The following is a 26,658-nucleotide window of genomic DNA, read 5'->3' as shown; positions in this document are numbered from 1 at the left end:
AGTATGAGCCCATCCCCCTGGGGTCTTCTGGTATGCTGCATCTGTTTATGCACCTATACTGGATCGACATAAGATTGATGGGCTGCTCCCTCACCTTAGGCCAAACTTGCTTTAAAAAAGCCGAGGAAGACCGCCAAATGCATCCAGTGCTCCGTCAGGCTTCCTGATGATTATACTAAGAAACTTTGCAAGGATTGTATTTCCAAGTTAGTGAGAGAAGAACCAACCCTCAATTATGCAGGAGTTTAGATCCATGATTCAGGAGGAAGTTAAGTCTTCTCTGGCCTCCCTCCGTGAAGATACCCTGGGGGCTCGCCCACCCAAACGGCCCAGGATGGCGGACATTTAGGCGATGCCTAATCCTCCAAAAAAGAGGACGACGAGTACCCCCTATCTGAGGGCGAGATCGTCGAGGACTCTAAACAGTTCTTCTTCACTCCTAGCGAGATGAGTGACCTTTTGAAGGCGGTCAGGGATACAATGGGGGTGGAGGACATCCAGCGACCCCATACAGTTCAGGAAGAGATGATTGGGGGATTGAAGGTCAGACACTCCCGGGTATTCCCTTTAAATGAAAACATTAAGGAGATGGTGATGGATGAATGGGCCCATCCAGAAAAGAAACTAGGAATTTCCAAGGAATTCAGGAACCGCCTTGTATTTGACCCTGTCAGACTCTAAGATTTTTTACGAAGTCCCCAGAATTGACGTCCAGGTGGCCAAAGTTAATAAGAAAACCTCGCTACGATTCGAGGACTCCTGTCAGTTAAGGGACACCATGGAAAGGAAGGCTGACAGTTTATTAAAAAAAATCCTGGGAGTCAGCTATGTTTAGTGTTAAGACCAACATAGCCGCTACTTCAGTCGCCAGGTCTATGTACCTGTGGCTGAATGAATTAGAAAATCATCTAATTAACAAGACATCCAGGGAACAGATACTAGACTCTATTCCCTTGTTAAAATCCGCCACAGGGTTCCTAGCGGACGCCTCCGCAGAGACAATTAGATTCTCAGCCAAGGACGCGGCCTTGTCCAATGCTGCCCGGAGGGCACTTTGGATGAAATCTTGGTCAGGAGACATCTCTTCCAAGATGAAGTTGTGTTCTATAGCCTTCTCGGGTGAATAAGTGTTCGGTCCTGTATTGGACAAGATTCTCGAGAAGGCTACTGATAAAAAGAAACGGTTCCCTGAGGAGAAAACCCCTAAAAAGAAACCCTCCTTTCGTAGTCAATATTCCCAAAATAGCTCCTTTCGTGGTAAAGGTAAATCCAGACGTTGGAGTTACCCAAAAGGGGAAGGGGTAGAGGGTACCTCCTTAATCCCCAGAACAAGAGCGGCGAGAAACAGTGACGCCAGATTAGGGGGAAGACTATCCCAATTTTTTGCTCAGTGGCAGCAGACTTCTCCCAGCTCCTGGGCGCAAAATCTTATCTAGAACGGCTACAGGATACAGTTATCTCCCCCCCCCCCCCCCCCCTCCGAATGTATTTCTGATTTCTCACCACTCTTCTCCTTTTCAGCACAGCCAGATTTGGAAGGAGGTCCAGAATCTCCTGGACTTAGGAATAGTGATTCCTGTTCCCGAGCGTCAACGGGGGCAGGGATTCTACTCCAACCTTTCCGAATGATTATAAACCTCAAGACGCTAAACAAATTTGTAATTTACAAAAGGTTCAAGATGGAATCCCTAAATTCTACCATTCCTTTAATTCAAAAAGACAGGTTCCTCTGTACAATCGATCTAAAGGACGCATATTATCATGTTCCTATTCACACCCAGTCTCAAAGGCTCCTGCGTTTTGCAGTAAGGGATCACAGAGGGTCCGTTCACCATTTCCAGTTTGTGGCTCTCCCCTTTCGGGCTGGCCTCAGCCCCAAGGATTTTCACGAAGCTAGTGGTAGAGATGGTCGCCTCCCTGAGGTCTCAGGGGGTGACTGTCGTTCCTTACCTAGACGACTTTCTACTGATTTCAAACACGGTGGATCAGTCTATAGCAGATCGAGAGATCTTCTGTTCCCTTCTGACAGCTCTAGGTTGGGTGATAAACCTAAAAAAGTCATCCCTAGTTCCAGATACCAAGGTAAAATTCCTAGGGGTTTTGCTGGATTCGGTAAAACAAACAACCTTCCTTCCAGCAGAAAGAATCCAGAACCTTCAATCATCAATCAGGGCCTTCCTATGACGTCGCTCCTTCTCGTTCAGAGAAACTATGAGCCTTTTAGGTCAGATGACAGCCTGCATGGTAGCAGTCCCTTGGTGCCAGGCCCATTACAGGGCCCTTCAGTACTGACTTCTAAGAAAATGGGTGGTGGTTTTGGCTTCAAACAAAAAATCTAAAGAAGGGCATGGTCTGGTTCAAAACCCCAGCAGTGTATGTTCAGACCGGTGCCAGCGTAAAAGGGTGGGGTGCAAAAATATACTCCGACCTCTACCAGCGAGACTGGCCTCCGAAAATTGCAGTTCAGTCCTCAAACTACAGGGAGCTCAGAGCAGTTTGGGAGACAATACGAGAAGCCGCTCCAAAACTAAGGAACCAACATATAAAGGTCTATTCAGACAATGTAACGACCATGTCCTACCTCAAGCATCAGGGGGGCACACGGTCTCAAAAACTAGAAGGTCTGTCCAGAAAAATCTTTCTTTGGGGGAAAAAAAAATGTAAAGTCAATATCTGCAATTCATGAATGGATGGACTCTACATGCCTGGTTCCCATCGTGAAGCATGGAGGAGGAGGTGTGATGGTGTGGGGGTGCTTTGCTGGTGACACTGTTGGGGATTTATTCAAAATTGAAGGCATACTGAACCAGCATGGCTACCACAGCATCTTGCAGTGGCATGCTATTCCATCCGGTTTGCGTTTAGTTGGACCATCATTTATTTTTCAACAGGACAATGACCCCAAACACACCTCCAGGCTGTGTAAGGGCTATTTGACCATGAAGGAGAATGATGGGGTGCTGCGCCAGATGACCTGGCCTCCAGAGTCACCGGACCTGAACCCAATCGAGATGGTTTGGGATGAGCTAGACCGCAGAGTGAAGGCAAAAGGACCAACAAGTGCTAAGCATCTCTGGGAACTCCTTCAAGACTGTTGGAAGACCATTTCAGGTGGAGAATGCCAAGAGTGTGCAAAGCAGTAATCAAAGCAAAAGGTGGCTACTTTGAAGAACCTAGAATATGACATATTTTCAGTTGTTTCACACTTTTTTGTTATGTATATAATTCCACATGTGTTAATTCATAGTTTTGATGCCTTCAGTGTGAATCTACAATTTTCATAGTCATGAAAATAAAGAAAACTCCTTGAATGAGGTGTGTCCAAACTTTTGGTCTGTACTGTATATACACTCACCTAAAGAATTATTAGGAACACCATACTAATACGGTGTTGGACCCCCTTTTGCCTTCAGAACTGCCTTAATTCTACGTGGCATTGATTCAACAAGGTGCTGATAGCATTCTTTAGAAATGTTGGCCCATATTGATAGGATAGCATCTTGCAGTTGATGGAGATTTGAGGGATGCACATCCAGGGCATGAAGCTCCTGTTCCACCACATCCCAAAGATGCTCTATTGGGTTGAGATCTGGTGACTGTGGGGGCCATTTTAGTACAGTGAACTCATTGTCATGTTCAAGAAACCAATTTGAAATGATTCGAGCTTTGTGACATGGTGCATTATCCTGCTGGAAGTAGCCATCAGAGGATGGGTACATGGTGGTCATGAAGGGATGGACATGGTCAGAAACAATGCTCAGGTAGCCTGTGGCATTTAAACGATGGCCAATTGGCACTAAGGGGCCTAAAGTGTGCCCAGAAAACATCCCCCACACCATTACACCACCACCACCAGCCTGCACAGTGGTAACAAGGCATGATGGATACATGTTCTTATTCTGTTTACGCCAAATTCAGACTCTACCATTTGAATGTCTCAACAGAAATCGAGACTCATCAGACAGAAATCGAGACTCATCAGACCAGGCAACATTTTTCCAGTCTTCAACAGTTCAATTTTGGTGAGCTTGTGCAAATTGTAGCCTCTTTTTCCTATTTGTAGTGGAGATGAGTGGTACCCGGTGGGGTCTTCTGCTGTTGTAGCCAATCCGCCTCAAGGTTGTGCGTGTTGTGGCTTCACAAATGCTTTGCTGCATACCTCGGTTGTAACAAGTGGTTATTTCAGTCAACGTTGCTCTTCTATCAGCTTGAATCAGTCGGCCCATTCTCCTCTGACCTCTAGCATCAACAAGGCATTTTCGCCCACAGGACTGCCGCATACTGGATGTTTTTCCCTTTTCACACCATTCTTTGTAAACCCTAGAAATGGTTGTGCGTGAAAATCCCAGTAACTGAGCAGATGGTGAAATACTCAGACCGGCCCGTCTGGCACCAACAACCATGCCACGCTCAAAATGGCTTAAATCACCTTTCCTTCCCATTCTGACATTCAGTTTGGAGTTCAGGAGATTGTCTTGACCAGGACCACAACCCTACATGCATTGAAGCAACTTCCATGTGATTGGTTGACTAGATAATTGCATTAATGAGAAATAGAACAGGTGTCCCTAATAATTCTTTAGGTGAGTGTACATGCGAACACGTGCGTGCATGTATAATATATATGCATACATAAATGGGCACATTATAGGATGATGTGCGCAGATGTGCCCAACATCTGCCCTTAGTACTCCACAGGGGCTCATTGTGGTCCCTGTGGGGAATATGTGCCCCCTTATATGTCCCTTTTATATACCTATATATGTGTCCCCTTATAGAATATGTCCATTTTCCTCTTATAATCATATACCCCCCATATCCATAGGCCGCTTTATATGTACCTAAAACCAGGTGCATCAGTGTGAATGTGCCCCAAGCATTCACACTGATGCAATCTGGCTTATTGCATCAGAAGGACTGGACAAGGGTCCAGTCATCCTGATGACTACAAAGAACTCAGAGTCAACAGAATCTGAGTCCTTTGTTTTAATTATCTCCAGCGCTGCTGGAGATAATTATGCGTGATAGAAGGAAGGGAGACCCACGTTAACCTCCCCTCCTTCTATTATGCGCATTCCGGCAGCGCGATTATTATCGCGCTGCCCGGAATGCAAAGAGCTACAGGCGGGAGATCAAAGGCTTCTCCTGCCTGTCAGAAAGTGGCGTGGCCCCGATGCGCTTGTGCAGGGACGCGCGGGCTGGCGCAGTGACGTCATCTCACTGTGCCGGCCCACGTGTCCCGCGGTGCGGCAGTGCAGGCCGCCGGACATAAATGTCTGGCAGGCCCTGCACTGAGAGGGAAGAGCCGAGCCGCCCCCTCAAGAAGACCCCCCTGGACAACGAGCAATCCCTGGAGGGCTGAGTATCACCCCCTATCCCACCAACGATATTAACCCTAGGCTGCCCTATCCATACCCTATCCCACCAACACCCCACTTGCCCTATCCATACCCTATCCCACCAACGAACCCCTACTTGCCCTATTACCTCTATACCCTATCCCACCAATCCCCAGCCATTCCTACCTGCCCATATTCCCACTTTAACCCCTTGACCACCAATTCCCTAACCTAACCCTTTAGGAACATTCCTTACTCCCCTTTCTGTACCCCTGCATCCCTGTGTCTGTGGCCTGCATTTACCCCTGCAGTGCCACCATTAAGCCTTTGTTAATAATAGGGATAGTTTAGAGCCAGGTTGGGGGCTGATAATGTGTATGTGTGTGTATTAGTTAGAGTTTGTGGGTGGAATTTGGGATTGTGTAGTATAGTTAGTACTGTATTTTTAGTACTGAATTGTTAGTGTACTGTGTGCGTAGCGTACTGTAGGTGTTAATAAATATCTTGTATTTATTTGTAACTATCTGTGTAACGTGTGGTTATTAGCGGTAGTTAGTTCAGTGAGGCGCATGCAGATAGTTTAGCGGGTAGTGTAAAGCAAAGTGAAAGTATATTGTTATTTAAGGCATAAATAGGTGGAGTCATCACTAGACGATTCACGCCCATTTATGAATATTAATTATGGAGATTTGTATAAAAATTGATAATTAATATCCTCCTTTACAACTACAGTTGGTTAGATTTATCCTCTTCTAATAACATTGGGTGTTGTTTGCTTTATTTTTTTAGGTAGCAAAAACACCAAAGAAATTGTCGGCAAAACTAAACATAAAGAATGTGGAGGATGTAGAGTAGCTTTATCAGCTTCGTATGTTAAATTAAACCACTATGTCAAGCTTGTATAGACAAGTTAGTTATGTAAGAATCCCATAGCTTATCTAAAAGCATTAAGGCCTTGATGCGGCCTGAAGTTAATTCTTCCATTTAGTCCTTCGGTCAGAGCCGTCCAAAGTCACCAGAAAGGTGTACCTATAATATGGACTCTGATTCAGATTTTTTGGGAGAGGACGAGGACATAGAATCCGGCCAGGTCTTATCTTCTGAATTTTTCTCTTCAGATGAGCGGGGAAGGCTCTATTCCCACCAGAAGATACCGATCCTTTGTTAAAAGCTGTTAAAACCACTATGCAATTAAAGGATGTAAAACAGCCTAAAACTATTGCTGACCAGGTGTTTGAGGGTCTCAGCCCTAAACGTCAGTGTTTTTCCTGTTAATAAGAACATGGAAGCACTGATTAGGAAAGAATGGAAAAACCCTGCTAGGAATGCCCCTGTAGCCCCTGTAGCTAAAATAGCCAAGAAATAGGCTCTTCCTTTTGATGATTTCGGCTGTTTAGAAGATCCTTTAGATAAAAAAAAAAAAGCAGACGTTTATCTTAAACGTGCCTGGGAATGTGCCTCAACAAGTTTTAGGCCGGCCATTGCCGCCTCTTGGGTCTCCAGGTCCTTAAGGCTATGGTCAGATCAACTAGAGTCTCATATTTAGGACAAAACCCCTAGAGAGGATTTACTATCTTCCCTCCCTACCTTGCTTTTAAGGCAGCAGATTTCCTTTCAGACGCTTCTACTGATGTGGTCCGTTTTTCTGCCAGAGCAGCTGCCATGTCAAATGCAGCAAGGTGTGCTATTTGGCTTAAATCGTGGAAAGGGGATCAAGGTTCCAAGTCTAGACTTTGCTCTCTCCCATGTGAAGTTTCTAGATTGCTTGGTTCCTCTCTTGATGACATCCTAGAGAGCCTCAGATAAAAAGAAGGTTTTTTCGCTTCCCCAGAAAAATGTTTTATTTTTTTTTGTAAACCCCAGGCCAGTTTTAAAAGACAAAGGGGTAGGCAGAGTGATAGAAGAGAAAGGGAAAAATATCCTAAAAGATCTTTTTTTATTTTTTTTCAAACCCCAGGACAATAGACCAAAAGACAAACTGCAATGACGCCAGAAGTCAGGTGGGAGGAAGACTGTCTCAGTTTTTCCCAGCCTGGGGGTCCATTTCTCAGAACAAGTGGATCCTAAGTGTAATAGAAAATGGATTCCGGCTGGAATTCCTTTCTCGTCCACCAGATTTTTTCACTCAGACAGATTGTCCCAAAAATCCAGAAAAAAGGAAGGCTTTGGAATCAGAAGTTTTTTCTCTCTTAGACAAGGGAGTAGTTTGTCCAGTCCCCCAGACAGAGAGGGGCAAAGTGTTCTATTCCTCTTTGTTTTTGGTGAGGAAACCAAATGGAACGTTCAGAGTTATTTTAAATCCTAAGAAGTTCTACAAATCCCTGGTCAACAAGAAATTTCGCATGGAGATGATAAAATCGACTGTGAGTCTCCTCTTCCAGGATTGCTGGATGGCAAGCCTGGATCTGGAAGATGTGTATTATCATGTTCTAATCCATTCTTCCTCCCAAAAGTTTTAAGAACAGCAGTCTGTGTTCAGGGGAAGTTCATGCATCTCCAATGCAGGGCGCTTCCCTTCGGGGTATCTCAGGCTCCAAGAGTCTTAACCAAAGTGGTAGCAAAATTAGCGTCTTTTGTAAGACTATCAATAATTACTCTGGTGCCCTATCTGGATGATTTCTTAATAGTCTCTCAGTCAAAAGAGAGGCTAGAAAAAGATATAGAATTCCTCTGCTACAATTAGAGAACTTAGAAATTTGAAAAAATCTAATTTGATTCCTTCTCAAGTTTGCGTTTTTTTGGGGAATTCAGTTAGACTCCTGTCTGCAAAGGAGTTTTCTTCCCCTTCCAAGAAGAGAGTCAATCAGGGAACAAGTATGGTCAGTCTTCCTTTCTTACCAGTGTTCTTTCAGGGAGGTGATGGCGGTGGTCGGGCAGATGACATCAGCAATTCCTGCAGTACCTTATAAACAGATCCACTCCAGAGATCTTCAAGCGGACATCCAAAGATCGTGGGACGGCTCCCCTTGTTCCTTGGATCAAAATTTTCACCTTTCTTCAAAAACAAGACTCTCCCTGTTGTGTTGAACGGTGCCAGAAAATCTATCAGCAGGAGCTCCATGGACATTTGCAGACCAGACTATAATTACCACTCCCAGAACAGGTACTGGCAAGGGAGGTGGGAATTGAATACGAGGAAAGCATCCTTCAACTTCAAAGAATTAGAAGAGATGGCACTGAAGTTGGCTCTTCCGGAAATAAAAAAACAGGAAGATTGTTTTCTATTCAGACAATTCAACAGTGGTGGCCTACATAAACCGTTAAGCAGGAACGAGGGTCTCTTTCCTTTTACATCTATGCCAGGAGATCTTTTATATAGCAGAAGAAAGAATGCTTTTTCTTTCAGCGGTGCATTTGAAGGGGAAGGAGAATGTCATAGTGGACTTCCTCAGTCGGGTTTCCATAAAACAGGGAGACTGGTGCCTGAACAAAGACATTTTTTACAGATAGTCCAAAGGTACGATCTTCCTACAGTGGATCTTTTTGCCTCAAGAGCAAACAGGAAGGTAGAGAGATTCTTCTCCCTCAATCATTTGGACAGCCCATTAGCAGTGGACGGGTTAGCACAGGACTGGAGCCAAGAGTTAAGATATGCCTTCCCTCCATTTTGTTGAAGAAAAGAGAGAGAAGGAGCCGCTGTTATTCTGATAGAGCCAAAGTGGCCAAAGAGGTCCTGGTACTCGAGTCTTCTGAGGTTGGCGGTACAACCTCCATGGACTCTGCCATTGAGAAAGGATCTTCTTTACCAGGGTCCGTTAGTTCATCCCAGCCTAGAAGTTCTTCATCTCTCGGTGTGGATTTTGAAAGGGATGTCTGGTCGAGAAGGGGATTGTCTGACAAAGTGGTCTCCACCTTGCTGAAAAGTAGGAAGGGCGGTTACCTCTAAAAAATATATTAAAGTTTGGAATTTTTTTTCTAACTTCCTAGGTCATATCCCAGACCCCTTTAAATCCCCTGAAATACCAAGGATCTAGAATTTTTGCAAACAGGGCTGGATAGGAATCTTAAGGCATCCACATTAAAGGTACAGGTAGCTGCACTAAGCAATTTTTTGGATTCCAGGTTAGCAGATCATCCATGGATTATAAGATTCTTGTCTGCAGCCTCCAGATTGCATCCTCCTAGCCTCCTCCCTGGGATTTAAATACGGTTCTTTCGGCCCTATCCCAGAAGCCGTTTGAACCATTAAGTGAAATCACTATTAAAATGCTTTCTTTTAAAATGGCCTTCCTTCTAGCAATAACCTCTGCTAGACGGGTATCTGAGATGCAAGCTTTCTCTGCCTTCCCTCCCTATACCACGATTTTAGAGGACAAGGTGATTATTAGACAAATTCCATCCTTCCAGCCCAAGGTGGTCTCCGATTTTCACAGAAGTCAGGATGTTATACTGCCCTCTTTTTGTCCAAATCCAGCCAATACGTTAGAAGAAAAATTCCATTGCCTAGACATCAGATGTCTAGTGTTTTACCTAGATTCCACGTCACCTTGGATTATAGATGAGAATCTCCTTATCCAGTTTCAGGGTAAATATAAGGGCCGCAAGGTTTCTACTAGTGTTATTGCTAGATGGGTAAAGAATGCCATTTCCCTTGCCTATTCTTCCCTTAGCCTGCCTCCTCCAACCGGGTTTGGAGCTCATTCTACCAGGGCTATGGCAGCCTCTTGGGCAGATGCTTCTCTGGCCCAGATTTTCAGAGCTGCTACTTGGAGCTCTCCCCATACGTTTTTTTTAGACATTTACAGAGTGAATCTTGACTCAGATGCAGCCTTTGGGAGGAAAGTGCTACAAGCTGTAGTCCCCCCCCCCCCTCGCATTGGTGCCATTATGGGGGAAAACAATAATTGCTCTTACCAGTAATTGTTTTTCTTGAAACCCATGACTGCACCCCAAAAATGTTCCCCCCAATATATAAAATATATATATATATGTTAGTTGGTAGAGTTACTTTCCTAAAAAGAATTTGAGGAGTTACCATAGAAACATAGAATGTGTCGGCAGATAAGAACCATTTGGCCCATCTAGTCTGCCCAATATACTAAATACTATGGATAGCCCATGGCCCTATCTTATATGAAGGATGGCCTTATGCCTATCCCATGCATGCTTAAACTCCTTCACTGTATTTGCAGCTACCACTTCTGCAGGAAGGCTATTCTATGCATCCACTACTCTCTCAGTAAAGTAATACTTCCTGATATTACTTTTAAACCTTTGCCCCTCTAATTTAAAACTATGTCCGAATATACTTGGTCTGAATATACTCCATTGACTACAACCCTCTGTTGCCTGTCCCTCAGCCACTGCCTAATCCATTCAACAATATGGGAGTCCAAGCCCAAAGACTGCACTTTATTGATAAGCCTTCTATGTGGGACAGTATTAAAAGCCTTACTAAAGTCTGGATAAGCGATGTCTACTGGTGCAGTCACCCAATCAAAAATCTATAAGGTTAGTTTGACATGATCTCCCTGAAGTAAACCCATGCTGTTTTTCATCTTTCAATCCATGGGATTTTAGATGTTTCATAATCCTCTCCTTAAGTATGGTTTCCATTAATTTCCCCACTATTGATGTCAGGCTTAGTGGCCTATAGTTGCCCGATTCCTCCCTACTACCTTTCTTGTGAATGGGCACAACATTTGCTAATTTCCAATCTTCTGGGATGACTCCTGTTGCCAGTGATTGGTTAAATAAATCTGTTAATGATTTTGCTAGTTCACCGCTGAGCTCTTTTAATAGCTTTGGGTGTATCCCATCAGGCCCCTGTGACTTATTTGTATTAATTTTAAACAGTTGACTTAGAACCTCTTCCTCTGTAAAGACACATGCATCAAAAGATTCATTAGTCTTCTTTCCTAACTGAGGTCCTTCTTCTTCTTCATTTTTCTTTGTAAAAACTGAACAGAAGTATTCATTGAGGCAGTCAGCTAGTTCTTTATCTTCTTCCATATACCTTCCTTTTTTTGTTTTTAATTTGGTAATTCCTTGTTTTAGTTTCCTTTTTTTCATTTATGAATCTGAAGAATGCCTTATCGCCTTTTTTCCCTGACTGAGCTAATTTCTCTTCTGCCTGTGCTTTAGAAGCTCTTATAACCTGTTTGGCCTCTCTCTGCCTAATCTTATAAATTTGTCTGTCATCCTCTTTTATTTTTATTTTTATAATTCCTAAATGCTATCTTTTTGTTTTTAATGATTTTGGCCACTTCTGCTGAGTACCACAGTGGTCTCTTCCTTTTTTTTGCTTTTACTGACAAGCCTAATGCAATTTTCTGTTGCCTTCAATAGTGACACTTTTAAGTAGTCCCGTTTCTCCTGGACTCCAATGAAACTGTTCCAGTCTGATAGGGACTCGTATACCACTAATCTAATTTTAGAAAAGTCAGTTTTCCTAAAATCTAACACTTTTGTTTTTGTGTGGTGTGACTCAGTCACTGTACTTATAGTAAACCACACTGACTGGTGATCACTAAATCGCAAGCTTTCCCCTACAGTAATATCAGATACCAAATTCCCATTTGTGAATACTAAATCTAAAATGGCCTCCTTCCAGGTTGGCTCCTCCACTACTTGCTGTAGAGATAATCCCAGTAGGAAATGTATAATATCTGTACTCCTGGCAGAACTAGCTATTTTGGTTTTCCAGTTTACATCAGGAAGATTAAAGTCTCCCATAATGATAACTTCCCCCTTCAATGTCATTTTAGCTATTTCCTCAACTAGTAGATCATCTAATTCTTTGACTTGGCTAGGTGGTCTATATATCACACCTACACGAGTTGCCTTATGAATATCAAGCTACAAGGTAACCCAAACTTATTATCTTATTGGCCTTGGCAGCAGCTGCCTGACACTCCTTTTTACTGCTTAGTTTGCTGTTTAAAATTAAAATTCCTAGGTCCTTTTCCATGTCAGTGTTACCCAGTGTTTTACCATTTAGTATGTACTGGTGATTTGCATTATTTCTTCCCATGTGCATAACCTTACATTTGTCAGTGTTAAACCTCATCTGCCACTTCTCTGCCCAAGCCTCTAATCTACCCAGATCCACCTGTAGCTGTATAGTGTCCTCTTCAGTGTTAAAGGGGTATTCCCATCTTCAGTTTTTATACTTACCTTCGTCGAGCGCGACCTTCACTTTCTGGATTCGGCTGGGCTTCCCCCAGCTGGGCCACGCTTGCGCAGAAGACTGAAGTTTTTCTCCAGGCCGCGCCACGCAATGTCCTGAATGCGCACGCTGCCATGCATGCGCCATGGTGACTTATTCCTGGCCAGTATAGTACAGAGCCAGCGTGCGTGTTCGTGGCTCTGTACTATACTGGCCAGGAAGAAGTCATCATGGCGCATGCGCGGCGGTGTGCGTGTTCAAGACTTTGCACGGCCTGGCCGGGAGAGAATATTCAGTCTTCTGCGCAAGCGCGGCAAGGCGGGATTCAACAGGAGAGGTGGCCGTAACCCAGGGAGACGAAAGACAATCAGGTAAGAGGGGACTTATTTTCTCAAAAAGGGTGGGAATTGGGTATTAAAATGTATTTAGAAAAATGATCATTCAAATCATTAACAGATTTAACAGTGATCATTGTGATGGGAATACCCCTTTAATTGCTTTACACAGTTTAGTGTCATCTGCAAAAATGTATATTTTACTGGGCAAGCCTTCTACAAGATCATTAATAAATATATTGAAGAGAACAGGGCCCAATACTGACCCCTGAGGTGCTCCATTAGTGACAGTGACCCAATCTGAGTGTGTACCACTAATAACCACCCTCTGTTTTCTATCCTTGAGCCAGTTGCTTACCCACATACAGACGTTTTCTCCCAGTCCGAGCATTATCATTTTATATATTAACCTTTTATGTGGTACAGTGTCAAATGCTTTGAAGAAGTCCAGATATACGACATCCATTGATTCGCCGCTGTCAAGTCTAGAACTTACTCCCTCATAGAAACTGATTAAATTAGTTTGACATGACTGATCCCTCATGAAGCTATGCTGATATGATGTTATTTGCTTGTTTTCATTGAGATCCTCCAAGATAGCATCTCTTAGAAAACCTTCAAACAGTTTACCCACAACAGATGTTAAACTTACCGGCCTATAGTTTCCGGGGTCTGTTTTTACACCCTTTTTGAATATTGGCACCACAAATAAGGGTCTGGCTATGACATTACTTAATTCTCTTAGGATACAGGGGTGTATGCCATCTGAACCTGGTGATTTGTCTATTTTAATCTCTTTAAGTCGCTGTTGTACTTCTTCCTGGGTCAGAAAGGGACCTTTTAATGGGGAATTTACTTTTACATTCTGGATTTCATCTAACAGTTTATTTTCCTCAGTGAATGCATATGCATTTCCTCCCGTTCTGCTAATTTCCAGGGTTCTAAAAAAGGCACCTGAAGGGTTAATTGCTGCAGATCGCAGTGTCTTGTCATAGGTGCCGGGTATGTGAAAGTATGGTACGCCAAGCCCGCCCTCAATTTCGGCTAACCACAGATATCTTAGTTTGATTCACACCCTTTTTCTGCCCCAAATCAGGTCGTTGATCAATCTCTCCATCAACGTGAAGAAATTATCTTCGATCCAAATGGGACAGGTGCCGACCACATACAACATCAGTGGCAGCAAAATTATTTTGACCAATGCAATTCTATTAGTCTGTGAGAGGGGCAATTTCTGCCAAACCCTAACCTTCTCCTTTATTTTATTTATCATAGGGATGACATTTAATCTGTTATAATCCTGTAACTGCCCAAAGATCTTTATCCCCAAATACTCCATATAGTCTGATGGCAATAATACCTTGACTTTGATATCTCTTTGTGGGGCGCTGCGCTTCAAAGGGAGAAGGACGGATTTGGCCCAGTTAATCTCATAACCTGCTAACAGACCAAACTCCTCGATTGTCTGAATTACCCGAGGGACACTTCTCCAACCATCTTGTAAATACAACAAAATGTCGCCTGCATATAAGCTAATCTTATCTTTTACCCCATTACCTCCAAAACCCTGTATTTCATTGTCTGCTCTAATTCTACAAGCGAGGGGTTCCATGAAAATTGCAAAGAGTAAGGGGGAAAGGGGGCAGCCCTGCCGAGTACCACGCTGTAGAAGGATGACGGGAAAAACTACCTCACCGACCCCGACTCTCGCTGTTGGCTGACAATACAACATTCGGATCAGATCTATGAAGCCGCCTCCCAGATTCATTCTATGCATGGTCTGCAAGAGGAAGGACCACTCCACGCTGTCGAAGGCCTTAGCGGCATCTAAGGACAGGATGGAGTGGTCCTTCCGCCCCCCAATCTGTATGTTCAGGAATGTTCTGCGTATATTAGTCTGAATCTGTTGCCCGGGGATAAAACCTGTCTGATCTATATGCACTAACCCCTTTATCACTCTTTTTAGTTGATTTGCAAGCATTTTGGCAATTATCTTATAGTCTGTATTTAGTAGCGATATGGGACGATATGACTCCACGTTGTTCCCATCTTTCCCTTTCTTCAAAATTAATGTAATGGTAGCTTCCATTAGCAATGGAGGCAATTTCCTCACAGACTGGGACTCATTTAATACCTGCAGTAGCCTGGGCAGGAGGACCTCCCCATGACACTTATAGATGTCAAACGGGAGACCGTCCGACCCTGGAGATGAAGAACCCCAGAATCCCAGATACCACCTCCTGCAACTCGCTCAAGAGGATTGGGGAATTCAGGGATGCTGAATCCTGCTCTGAAAGCGAGGGATAATTTGTCTGTTGCAAATAACGTTCTATGAGTGCCGTTTTGTCATTAGTCTCGGATCTATATAAAGTATTAAAGTATTTTACAAATTCTCCCGCAATTTCCGCCGGCTTATCTGTTATCTGCCCATCACTCGTTTGGATCTGCCTCATTTTGTTGGAGCCTCTTTGATTTGATACTATTGAAGCAAGTAATTTACCTGGTTTGCCGGCCTCACTATAGTAATCATAACCTTGGAAAAACAGCTTATTTTGTGCCTTGTTCGTCATAAAGTTTGTGTATTTATCTTTGGCCATTTTGAGCTGGACCCGACTACTCTCATCCTTATTTTGTGTCAGGATTACCTCCAGCTGTTTTACCATCTCCTCCAGACCTTTCTCTTCTTTACGGAACTCTGCTTTTTTGACTCTGATTATACTATAGTACAGGCCGCGTAGGAATGCTTTCATTGAGTCCCACACAAAATGAATGTAGGTTGATCCAATATTATGTGTCCAGAATTGATATGGTTCCTTACTTATCAAATCATGATATTTTATAATAGATATCCAGTGTGGGATTAGTCGGAATGGTCTTACGCTTGTGTTCTGATCCCTCTCTTTTATAACATAACATATAATATCAGAATTGACGAATGATCCGATATTCTATGTGCCTCATATTTAATTTTGGCAATTAAGGCTATCATATCACTATTGGCCAATGCTAGGTCAATCCTTGACATGGCCATATATGTCTTACTGTAACATGAAAAGGCCTTCCTATTACCGTATAAATGTCTATTAGACCCATTTCCTGACAGAACCCCTGGAGTAATGACCGTTTTCTCTGCCTCCCCTTATATTTAGAGACCTCAGAAACCCTATGCATTTCTGAGTCCATTACACAATTAAAGTCCCCCGATATTAATACCGGACACCTCTCTCTGTTTATGTATAAACGTAGCTAGCTGGTTAAGGACTACCATGGCAAATGGAGGGGGGGGGGATATATAAAAAGGCCAATATACAAATCCGACCATTCCATCGGCCGTGAAGGAGGACAAATCTCCCTTCGCTATCAATCTGATGTTCCAGCGGTTCATAATCTATACTTTTGTGGACCTATACGCTAACCCCACGGGAGTATGAGGATAAACAGGAGAGAAATTGATATTTTGCCAATTTTTTTCTGCAGATATTCAGGAGTCTCCAATGAAGCATGGGTTTCAAGTAGCGCAACGATTGCGGGGAGGTGTCTGGAAATCAAATTGAAGACTATAATCCTCTTAGTTTTATCCCCTAGCCCTCGTACGTTCCATGTTAGAACTTTGTAATTCATTTATTTTGTTTTGTTTTATATGAGAATCGTCCTTTACCCCCTGATGACAACCATGGCTGCTGTATCCCACGCACCCTCTGATTCTGTTTATGTATGTTAGTGGGTTAAGCGGGTAGGATACAGATCAGTAGGACAGGGGTAAAAACTTGATGTCACCGGTCTTCAGCCAATAAGATGGCGACTTACTGTAAGCGGTTCAGCTACCAATAGTCTACCCCATATAGAAATCCAGCACACAGCAGATTCTCGCTAGCGAGGGACAAATCTTCCAGGTGCGGCACTACCGGAGCAATCCTCCAATGTCCACTAGGAGGTGGGCATACTGTTGTTCCATATACTTCCCCCATACTCCAGCACCGCTCCTACTTAGAAGTCGATCTCTGATTCCAGGCAACCGATCCCATTCTCTCAAGACGCTCTGCTGGGTATCTCCACGCGGCTGCAAGCGTTCTCTCTGGGGGCCTATGTCCTCGTCGGCGGATGCTGGTTCACCTGCTCATCGCGGGCCCAAGTTCAGCGCTGGACGCTAAGGAGGGAGGGAGGGAGAGCAGCAAGGTGGGGGAGAGGCACACGCCCCACGTAGCTACATCGCTACGTCACGCTGCTCTGCTTCCTTATTTTACTATTATTGAACACACAAATTCATCTTTTGTCATCATATTTTGAAAGACATTTTTTTTTTTGTAGATGGATCTTTGTCAGGGCTTATTTTTTGTGGGACAAGGTGTGACTTTCATTGGCACCATTTTGAAGTGCATACGTCTTGATTCCTTTTTATTTAGTCTTTTTCACGAGGCACAACAAGCAAAAACTGCAATTCTTTTGTATTGTATTGTTTTTCATGTATTTTTTTTTACAGTTTTTACTGTGTGTAATATGTTTTGTAATTCTATAGTTTGGGTCGTTATGGAAGCGATAATATTTGCATAGGTTTTTAATTGTACAAAAGGATTATTTTTCTTTGTTACACTTAAAAACATCATATTTTATTTTTTACTATACTTGGTCATCCTTTGATAGCTTACATATTACACTGCACTACTTCTGTAATGCAGTGTATTACAATGGCCAGGTATGACTATTCTATTGAGAGCCTAATAGGTTTCCGTACATGAAAGACCCAGAAACCTTTGTTAGGCATCTGATCCCGGCTATTGCAGTGGGAGCCCGGCTGCACATTACTGGAGCTGTGCCTGCACCATCACCATGACGTACTACTATGCCCAGTCTCACAAACTGCATAAGTCCCATGATTTTAATACATCATGGGACAGGAAGGGGTTGATCACAGATGGAGGGATGGGAAAGAGAGCTTCTTTCACTGTGATTGACTGCTAGAAAAAACTGAGAGGGACGTAGGAAGATCCTGTGTGTGACAAAGGACAGAGAAATGAATCCCATGAGAAATAAGGCTACTTTCACGTCTGCGTTTTTGCTGGATCCGTCATGGCTCAGCAAAGACCCTTCCGTTATGGTAATACAACTCTCTGCATCCGTTCTGAACGGATCTGGTTGTATTATCTCTAAAATGACCAAGACTGATCTGGCACTAAAACCAACGTAAGTCAATTGGCACCGGATCCGAGTTTTTTTTTGTGTCCGCTTGCAGCGTTTTTGTGTGCAGCATGGGAACGCACCAAAACCTGGACCTGAATGCATTCTGGTGCACTCCGTTCAGTTTTATCCCCATTGACAATGAATAGGGACAAAACTGAAGTGTTTTACTCTGTTTTTGAGATCCAATGACTGATCTCAATACCGGAAAGAAAAGCGCAGATGTGAAAGTAACCTAACATGGCTGACGATGGCTCATGTTAGACAGCCAATTCCTGTCCCAGAAACTGAAGACAAAGACTGCCCATAGCTACTGTATATAGGGATTCACTAGCAAAATGTTAATTTTTAGATGAAAGCATGTAATGTCTGACTTTACACCTATTTGTTATTATTATACGAAAACCTTACGTGTATCTGCAGACTCCATCATCTTCTGTAACAGGTTGCGGATAACAGTATTGGCCGTCTTTCCATTTACTTCCTTAACAGTGTTGTCTGGAGATATAAGACAAGCAGAAATATCTTTGATAAAAGTCCTCAAAACAATTTCATGTATTTCTTAAAGGTGACATTTACTGACCAGGTTGACTTTCTGTGGTTGATGGGCGGCTATGAGTCGTCCTAATTGGGGTGGGGGGCTGTGAATTGATGGAGGGGGGCGGAGCCGCAACGCTGCAAAATTACACGGACAGCGGTCTCATGTTATTTGTTCACAATACAATGTAATGTATAAGCATAACTATAAGAACCACATTGCTGCTCTTTCACTTCTCTCCTCTCCACACAGTTCCTCTTACTGAAGACGACAATTTATGGGCTGTGAAATGAAACCGTTCTCTAAAAATCCCTTGTAAACGTTGGTGGTGACATTGTGCTGCATGGTCACTGACTGCCTCTAAATTCTCTGTGAATGGAGATTATTTAAAAGGTAAACTACAGGAAGATTTGTCAGTCTTATCAATAAGTTGTAGGTTCATAAATATACAAGCAAAATTCCTAGGATCTTAATAAAAGGGAGAACCAAAGTCTCCCCTTGTAAAGCTTGCCATAGACATGTTTATCTGCAGACCATAGACAGATCCAGCTAAAGACCCCCAAGCAATTCGAATCACTACTTTAGGCTGCGTTCGCAGTACGATTAACCCTCTGCTGGGCTTTCCATTGTGGGTATAAATTTGAATACATAAAAACGATATGCAGCAATGTACAGTATCCATGCACTTCAATGAGGCAAACAGAGTCCAAAGGATTAAAGGGGTTGTGCCACTAATAACAAATATAAGATAAGCTTTCAAATGCCGGTGGACCGACCCCCAGCGATATTAAGAACAGAGGTCTGCTAGTACCACCCAACTGCCCCAGAAGGATGGAGCGACGGCGCTCATGTGCTTCTTCCACTCTATTCAATTCTATGGGATTGTTGCAAGCACTGTACTCAGCAGTCCCATAGAGGTGAATGGAGCGGAGGATGCACATGCGCACCACAGCTCCCGGAGGTCAGACCCCCAGCGATCAAACACTCATACGCTATCCTGTAGATAGGGGATAAGTGTTATTAGTGGCACAATCCCTGTATTCTTTGTACTCCACTGGCCCTACTTTCCTTTCATTTACTGTCTCTTTTGCTGTAAAGATCAGAATGGTAGTATATTCTGTCTAGCCCCCAAAAAAATTAAACAAACGGAATCAAGGTCACATGGAGTCCCAAGATAACCCAGCCTCATGTGTACGGTAGGGGAGGGGGGCACCTTATTCTTTCCCAACAGATGATCTCGGGGCAAAGAAAATGTAGGCATGCTGAATGTCCTATCCTATTGTTTTCAGGGGAGGTAAGCTGCCACTAGAGGTGTCTAACAGGGGCTTAGGATGGCCGTACACATTAGATCTAGATCTATGCTGGCAGAACTTACCAATTTTGAACTCGACCATCTAAAGTGTATGGCTGATGTCTGGGAAGATAAAGATCAAGCATGCCGGTGTTCACCTATTGTTTTGGCACATCAGAATTTATGCAGGATCTAACCTCTTTTATTAGAGAATATCCTTTCAGTTTTCAAAATATTAGGTACCGTAATCCCACAAAAATCTGGATATTTAGAAACCATGGCACACTTGCATTCCCTCGTAAATGAGCATTTTCTAAAAAAATTTTTAACAAATAAGACATTTTGGGGGTCATTTACTAACAGATATATGTCGCTTTTTGGTGAATATCTGTCGCAGATTGCGGTGCAAAGGTTATCATTTATCATTTTTATACGCCTGTATGTTAGAAAATAGTCTAAATCTACACCAGCAAGGAAGTAGTTTTAGACAGGCGGTGGATACGCCGAAGTTATGTAGAGGCCGGTGCCTCTACATGACTTAGCCGCATCAACTGCCAGCGCAAGGGGTATTAAGACCGGCGTCAAACACCCCGGTCTTAATAAATGATCCCCTTTATGCTTTAATTTGATAAAAATGTATTATAAAACTTAATCATTTAAGTATGATTTTTTAGTTATTTTTACTACTGCTTTTCTTTACCTATTTGCCATTCAATATTTTATAGCAGATAAGTTGTAAGGAGAAGCAGAGTGTAACATCGCTGCTTACTGGGCTGAATAGTACTCGGGATGGAAATGACAGGCTGCATTTATCATTACCTTTCTACTGAATTGCCACCAAAAGATACCTAAAATACAAAAAATAATGATGTTACTTTCACACCTCTACATGAGAAGCTGTTAAACTTTATTTATTTTTTAATGAGTGATTTACACTTCTGGTTAACACCATTTTGCACTGTAAGTATGGGTCTGCAGTGAATTTATATTACTGTTAAAATCGCTCTGATAGCAAAAGAAAGCATTTTCTATCTTAATATTTGGAAACTGCCAGTTATCTTTCAATTTGGCTACAAGGATGAAACTTTAGTTTAAAGGATGTTACAGAGCAGAAGGACCTTAGCAGATTGATATATACAGTAGAGCTTTATGGGAAAAGATTTGTTGGAACTATTCTTTTATTCATTTATATTTCTGTCTTATTAATGATTGACAGCTTTCCATGTGGGAGTGTGTATACAGAGATGGCTATCAATTAATTAATCACCAATAGGACCGCACACTTAACTACTGAGCTCAGAAAGAGGAGAGATTTTAAAGGGGCTGTCTGATCACAGACGATGGGAACATATCGCTAGGATATGCCCCCATTGTCTGATAGGACAGAGAACGGAGCCCCGAAAGTGGCGAAGAGTGCACCGCGCATGCGCAGCCGCCCTCTGTTTATTTTCTATGGGGCCGTCAAAAATAGCTGAGCGCTGGCTCGGCTATTTCCGTCGAGCCCATGGAAGTGAATTGGAGCGGTGGCCGGTCATGTGCGGTGTGCTCCCATTCACTTCTATGGGGAGCCGGCTTGCTGGTGGCCCCGACCGGAGTCCTCCTCCGTTCCAGATATAGGTGCGGGTCCCAGCGGTGGGACCCGCACCTATAAGACAACGGGGCATATCCTAATGATATGCCCCCATTGTCTGAGATGAGACAACCCGTTGAATGAATAAATTACACATTATTCTGAATCTTTTCCCATAAAACTATATATCAATCTGCTCACTTATTCCTGCTCCATAACATGCTGCTTGTTGACTACATTTTCATGCTGATAGGTTCCCTTGAAGATACAGTTCAAATGTATTTTACTATGTGTCTTTACAATTACAAATGTGTGCCGCATAGTTGTACAGTGGTTTTGAAAAATAGTCAGCAGCATTTTTAATACAATTAAGGCCGAATGCACACGGCCGTGTTTCACGGCCGTGAGAGGTCCGTGGAACCACGGGCTGGATTCCTGCTGAGAGCAGGAGCGCACGGCGTCATTGGTTGCTATGACGCCGTGCGCTTCCTGCTGCCGCCGCAATACAGTAATACACTGGCATGATCTATACCAGTGTGTCACGGTACTGCGGCGGCAGCAGGAAGCGCACAGCGTCATAGCAACCAATGACGCCGTGCGCTCCTGCTATCAGCAGGAATCCAGCCCGTGGTTCCACGGACCGCTCAAGGCCGTGAAACACGGCCGCGTGCATTCGGCCTAAGAGAAAGGTATGCAGACATACCATAAAGCTATTGTCCTATGAAAAATACTTTATATTTTATATGTCCGGACCTGTGATTTAAGTGGCAAAGGGTGCAGCTACAGCTTCAGGGGCACCCCACAACAGGTGCATAACTCTGCTTGATGAGACAAATCGATTCTTATGAATCAATTCAACACTATGGTCCTAGGTTCCGTCAGCAGAAAACTGGTGTGAGTTTGCTAGAAGCAGACCTACCAGAATGACTGCGGTAAAAAAGTAGTAGACAAGCAGGGTCAAAACCAGGAGAGATGGTACAGCAGACGAGGGATTAATCCAGAAACTACCCATGGTCAGAATACCAAGAGAATCAGTAGAAGCCGATTCCGTAAACAAGAGGTTAAAAAAAAAAAAAAACAGCCATGGTCAGTACACAGAAGTCTAGTGAGCAGGTCTAAAGTTTAGGTAAAGGAAAGAGGTACAAACAGAGCCAGGGCACTATATGCAATCACCAGCAGCTGAGTAGCAGTACGTGACTGAGTAGCAGATTAAATCCCCGCTCCTAGCTCTGGGATTGGGCACTGAGTCAGGAACCTGATTGGCATGGCTTCCAGCCTCACTGATGGGTCGACCAGCCGAGGGTTGACTGGTTGGCAGGGCAACTCCCCCATCACAGTCATGAACAGGATTTAGGGTCCATTCACACGACCGCATTTCTCAGTTTGCATCCATTCCGCACCCATTCATTTCAATGGGACCGCAAAAGATGCAGACAGCACACCGTGTCTGCATCCGTAGTTCCGTTCTGCGGCTCCCCCAAAAATCACGGACAAGAATAAGCATTTCTATCATAGGGCCGGCCATATGTTGACCGCAAAACGGACGTGTGAATGGACCCATAGAATGAAGAAAGAGCACCAGGGCACTACATAGTGTAAAACCGCTAAATACTAACTAGGATCCCAAATATAAGAGCCACTTACCAAAAATACTGCAGCAAAATAAAGGAGAAAATCTTTTTCTTCTAGCTCCTTCACTGAAAGAGCATGTAATGAGTCGGCCTCAGAGTAATTGTCTTGGGATAGGCACACTGAAGTAGAGGACAGCTGCTGCACCTTTTCTGCTCGTGACGCGGTCCGGATACCCACTCGATAGTAAGATGAACAGAAAAAGGCCGAATGCTGGCGAAGCGCTTTTCTTCAGAGTCAAAAAATTGTTTTATTGAAAAAAACAATAAAATAACATTGTAAAAAAGCTTGTGTAATGGGTTTTGAAAGGAGTCTCCCTTCTCTTCTGAAGAAGGGGAATCCCCTTCAAAACACATTACACAAGCTTTTTTACCATGCTATTCTATTGTTTTATCATGAAACCACACCAATGCTTATTTATTTATTTTATATAAAGGGGTTGTCCGGGTTCAGAGCTGAACCCGTATATATCCCCATTTTGACCACGACAGGCCCTCTGATATGAGCATCCAACGCAGGGCAAGGACTGTGTGTTTATATTTTTTTACGCTGCTTGGCGGAGGCTTCTGCCTATCAGTGTTCCCGGTGATGTCACCGACATTGATGGGCAGGCTTTAGCGCTGCATTAGCCATTTTAAAGGGAAGCGCTAAAACCCGCTCATTAGTACCAGTGGGATCACTGCTAGGTGGAAGCCTCCGCCTAGCTTTACCCATGGAGAGCCCGGTAAGTCACTGGATCTCCAGAAAAAGCCTTTGCCCTGCACGATTCAGTGAAATGCTCAGATGCTCATGTCAGAGAGGCTGTCTGGATGAAAACAGAGATATGTCCGGGTTCAACTCTGAACCCGGACAACCCCTTTAATTCTGAAGAACAGCGCCCCGACAGCATTCAGCTTTTTTCTGTTTATATTAAAATGAACAGGATTTAGATTGGTTAAGTTCCTGACAACATGGTTTTATCTGTTACTGTTAGGGTTTTTTTTCTATTTTCATATTTTCTATTTTAACTTGTATGAATAAAAGTGACGTTTTATAATAGGGGATTTTGTTCTGTGATAAAAATTTTTTTTTACCCTGTGATTATTGGCTGTCTGTGTAACAGTGATAGTTTCAAAATATTATTGCTATATGCCTTCAATAGAAATATAGTTTTATTTTTATTTTTTATGTACATATCATTTTCCACTCTGGTAACACCACCTGCCGTTTCTCCTTCTGGTCCTCCTTCATTCAGTGGTAGACTAACATGCTCAGTAGCTTCAGAAGCAGGTGAAGCAGCCCAGACACCCTTTATTCATTCATTCATTCATTCATCCATCCATAGTTTTAAGTTAATAGAAATGGCTACCGGTATATCTCTCTCTAGACAGTGGAGAAGGAAATTGTGGGCCATTATAAACTATATCTATCTCTGGGGCTATATGTGAGGGACTATTTTCTATGCAGGTGCTCGATGAGCGGTTGCCTGCCCACAGAAAGGGAATCATGGCCTTGAGATTTGTGAGTAAAAATAGTTTTACATTTGTGGGATAACATTTGTTATAAGATTGCAGCTTAGACATGGCTCATTTCCTTTATCTTGGTGACATTACAAACAATGCAGCAAAATAAAGGAGAAAATATTTTTCTTCTAGTTCCTTCACTGAGCTTAGTGTAGTGTAAAGTGTATAATCAGATAAATATCGATCGTTACCCTTCTTTGCTGCAGTAGCCTCCTGATCTCTCCTTGTAACTCATTTATTTGCTCTGTCGCCCTTTTCTCTATTTCATAGCTGCGCTGTTGTTCCTGGATTAAGACATAAACATGAAAAAGCACCACATACATCAAGTGTTTTTGTTCTTCTCTAATGATACAATACATTATAGGAAAAATTGACTCTATATAACATTAATATAAGGCCTCATGCACACGACCGTTGTTTGGGTCCTCATCCGAGCTGCCGTTTTGGCGGCTTGGATGTGGACCCATTCACTTCAATGTGCTGTCCGCATCCGTGGCTCCATTCTGCGGCCCCGCTTTGCGGACAAGAATAGGCATTTACATTGCCAGCGCCCGTTACTTTCTGCAAATTGCGGAAGGCAACGCGGGCGGCTTCCGTTTTTTGTGGAAATGCGGTTTGTGGACCGCAAAAAACGGCACGGTCGTGTGCATGAGGCCTAAAACTGTCGGCCTCTTTTAGACAAGGGATATGAAACTTGTCTGTGTTTTGGTTCAAAACCCAGACGGATGGAGTCTGTGTGCAGTCCCATTACTGCAGACCCATTCATTTGAGTCGTGTGGAAAAATTGGAACAAGATAGAACATGCTGCAATTCCCAATGGCTCATGTGGAAAATTGCTCATATAAATATACCCATTAAAGGGGATTTCCAAATGTTTTTTAATGGTGACCGATTCTCCAGTTAGGTCATCAGTATCTGACCGGTGGGGGTCTGTCATCCAGGACCCCCACTGATCAGCTGTTTGAGAAGGCACCAGCGCTCGCAGTAGCGTCACGGCTTTCTATCAGCTCACAAAGCACAGTGTCATACATTGTATAGCGGATGTGCTTGGTATCGCAACTGTCGTCACAGGAGAAGGCCGTGGTGCTACCACGAGTGCTGCTGCCTTCTCAAACAGCTGATCGTCGGGGGTCCTGGGTGTTGGACCCCCACCTACCAGATACTGATGACCTATCTAGAGGATAGACACCTGGCACCCTTGGCGATCAGCTGTATGAGGGGAAGGATTTGGCTGCAAAGCAGCAGAAAGAGAGATGGGAGACGGCAAGTGCACACTGTGCGCGCCTTCCCTTCATACAGCTGATCACCGGGGATGCCAGGTGTTGGACCCCCGACAATCTGATATTGACCTATCCTGAGAATATTAAAAGCCGGGAGAACCCCTTTAAATACACACCATTCAGAAAAAGAAACCTACGTTGCCAATGCAAACAATATAGTGTTATCTTCCTAACCTGCTTAAGCTGATTTTCAAAAGCAGCTTTATCTTCATATTTTCTTCTGGTTTCTGCTAGCATTCTGTTGAACCTTTCTTCCTGTTGCCTACATTACACACATCATATGTACAAAAATATTTTCATAGTTAGTAATTGCCTGCAGGTTGGTGGGCACTTGGAAAAACGTGAAGACCTACTGTATGCTCTTTTTACACAGTGTAAAAAAAATGACATACCTTGCATAAACCATGTGGTTAAATGTTTTATTTTTATGTCCAGCTCTAGCATATGCTCTCTCTACTCTATGCTCTCTTGTTAGGTCAGGGTGGGGGGTCATAATATAAAGCAGGTCTCTAGTGCAGTTGTCATAGTGTATAACAATTACAGGGTAACGAAATACAGTTTGCATCCAATCAGAAGTGCAAAGAGCAGCAAGTGCAATAAAAACAAGTTATATACTGATAAGGATAGTGTAGAAAGTAGGAATAGTTATGTACAGATTATGTACAGATAAATTAAGTATACAGGTGTTTATATTGCTATATAGAGAGCAAATATACAGATGTACTATGAACAAATATACAGATGTACTGATGTATACATATATACAGAGGAACTGTTTCTATATTGCTATACAGACAGCAAATACACAGATGCACTATGAACAAGTATACAGATGTACTATGAACAAGTATACAGATATGCTAGGTATATACAAATTTACAGATGTATAAT

At 43.2% G+C, this 26,658-nt stretch overlaps 1 protein-coding gene across 1 annotated transcript in view; it reads right to left on the bottom strand.

Moving 5' to 3' along the window:
• LOC122930386 overlaps nucleotides 1-26,658 on the bottom strand; it is a 77,661-nt gene that overhangs the window by 9,279 nt on the left and 41,724 nt on the right. The window contains exons 13-17 of the mRNA XM_044283746.1: nucleotides 25,942-26,029; nucleotides 24,679-24,771; nucleotides 20,606-20,634; nucleotides 18,541-18,632; nucleotides 18,369-18,455 (exon numbers count right to left, since the gene is read on the bottom strand). Coding sequence (XP_044139681.1) covers nucleotides 18,369-18,455; nucleotides 18,541-18,632; nucleotides 20,606-20,634; nucleotides 24,679-24,771; nucleotides 25,942-26,029 — 389 coding nt within the window. The remainder of the gene's footprint in view (nucleotides 1-18,368; nucleotides 18,456-18,540; nucleotides 18,633-20,605; nucleotides 20,635-24,678; nucleotides 24,772-25,941; nucleotides 26,030-26,658) is intronic.

Source organism: Bufo gargarizans, chromosome 3, assembly GCF_014858855.1.
Source record: "Bufo gargarizans isolate SCDJY-AF-19 chromosome 3, ASM1485885v1, whole genome shotgun sequence".
In the NCBI taxonomy this organism is placed as follows: domain Eukaryota; kingdom Metazoa; phylum Chordata; class Amphibia; order Anura; family Bufonidae; genus Bufo; species Bufo gargarizans.
Note: the sequence above shows the minus strand (reverse complement) of the source record. Positions and strands in the feature narration are given on the sequence as shown.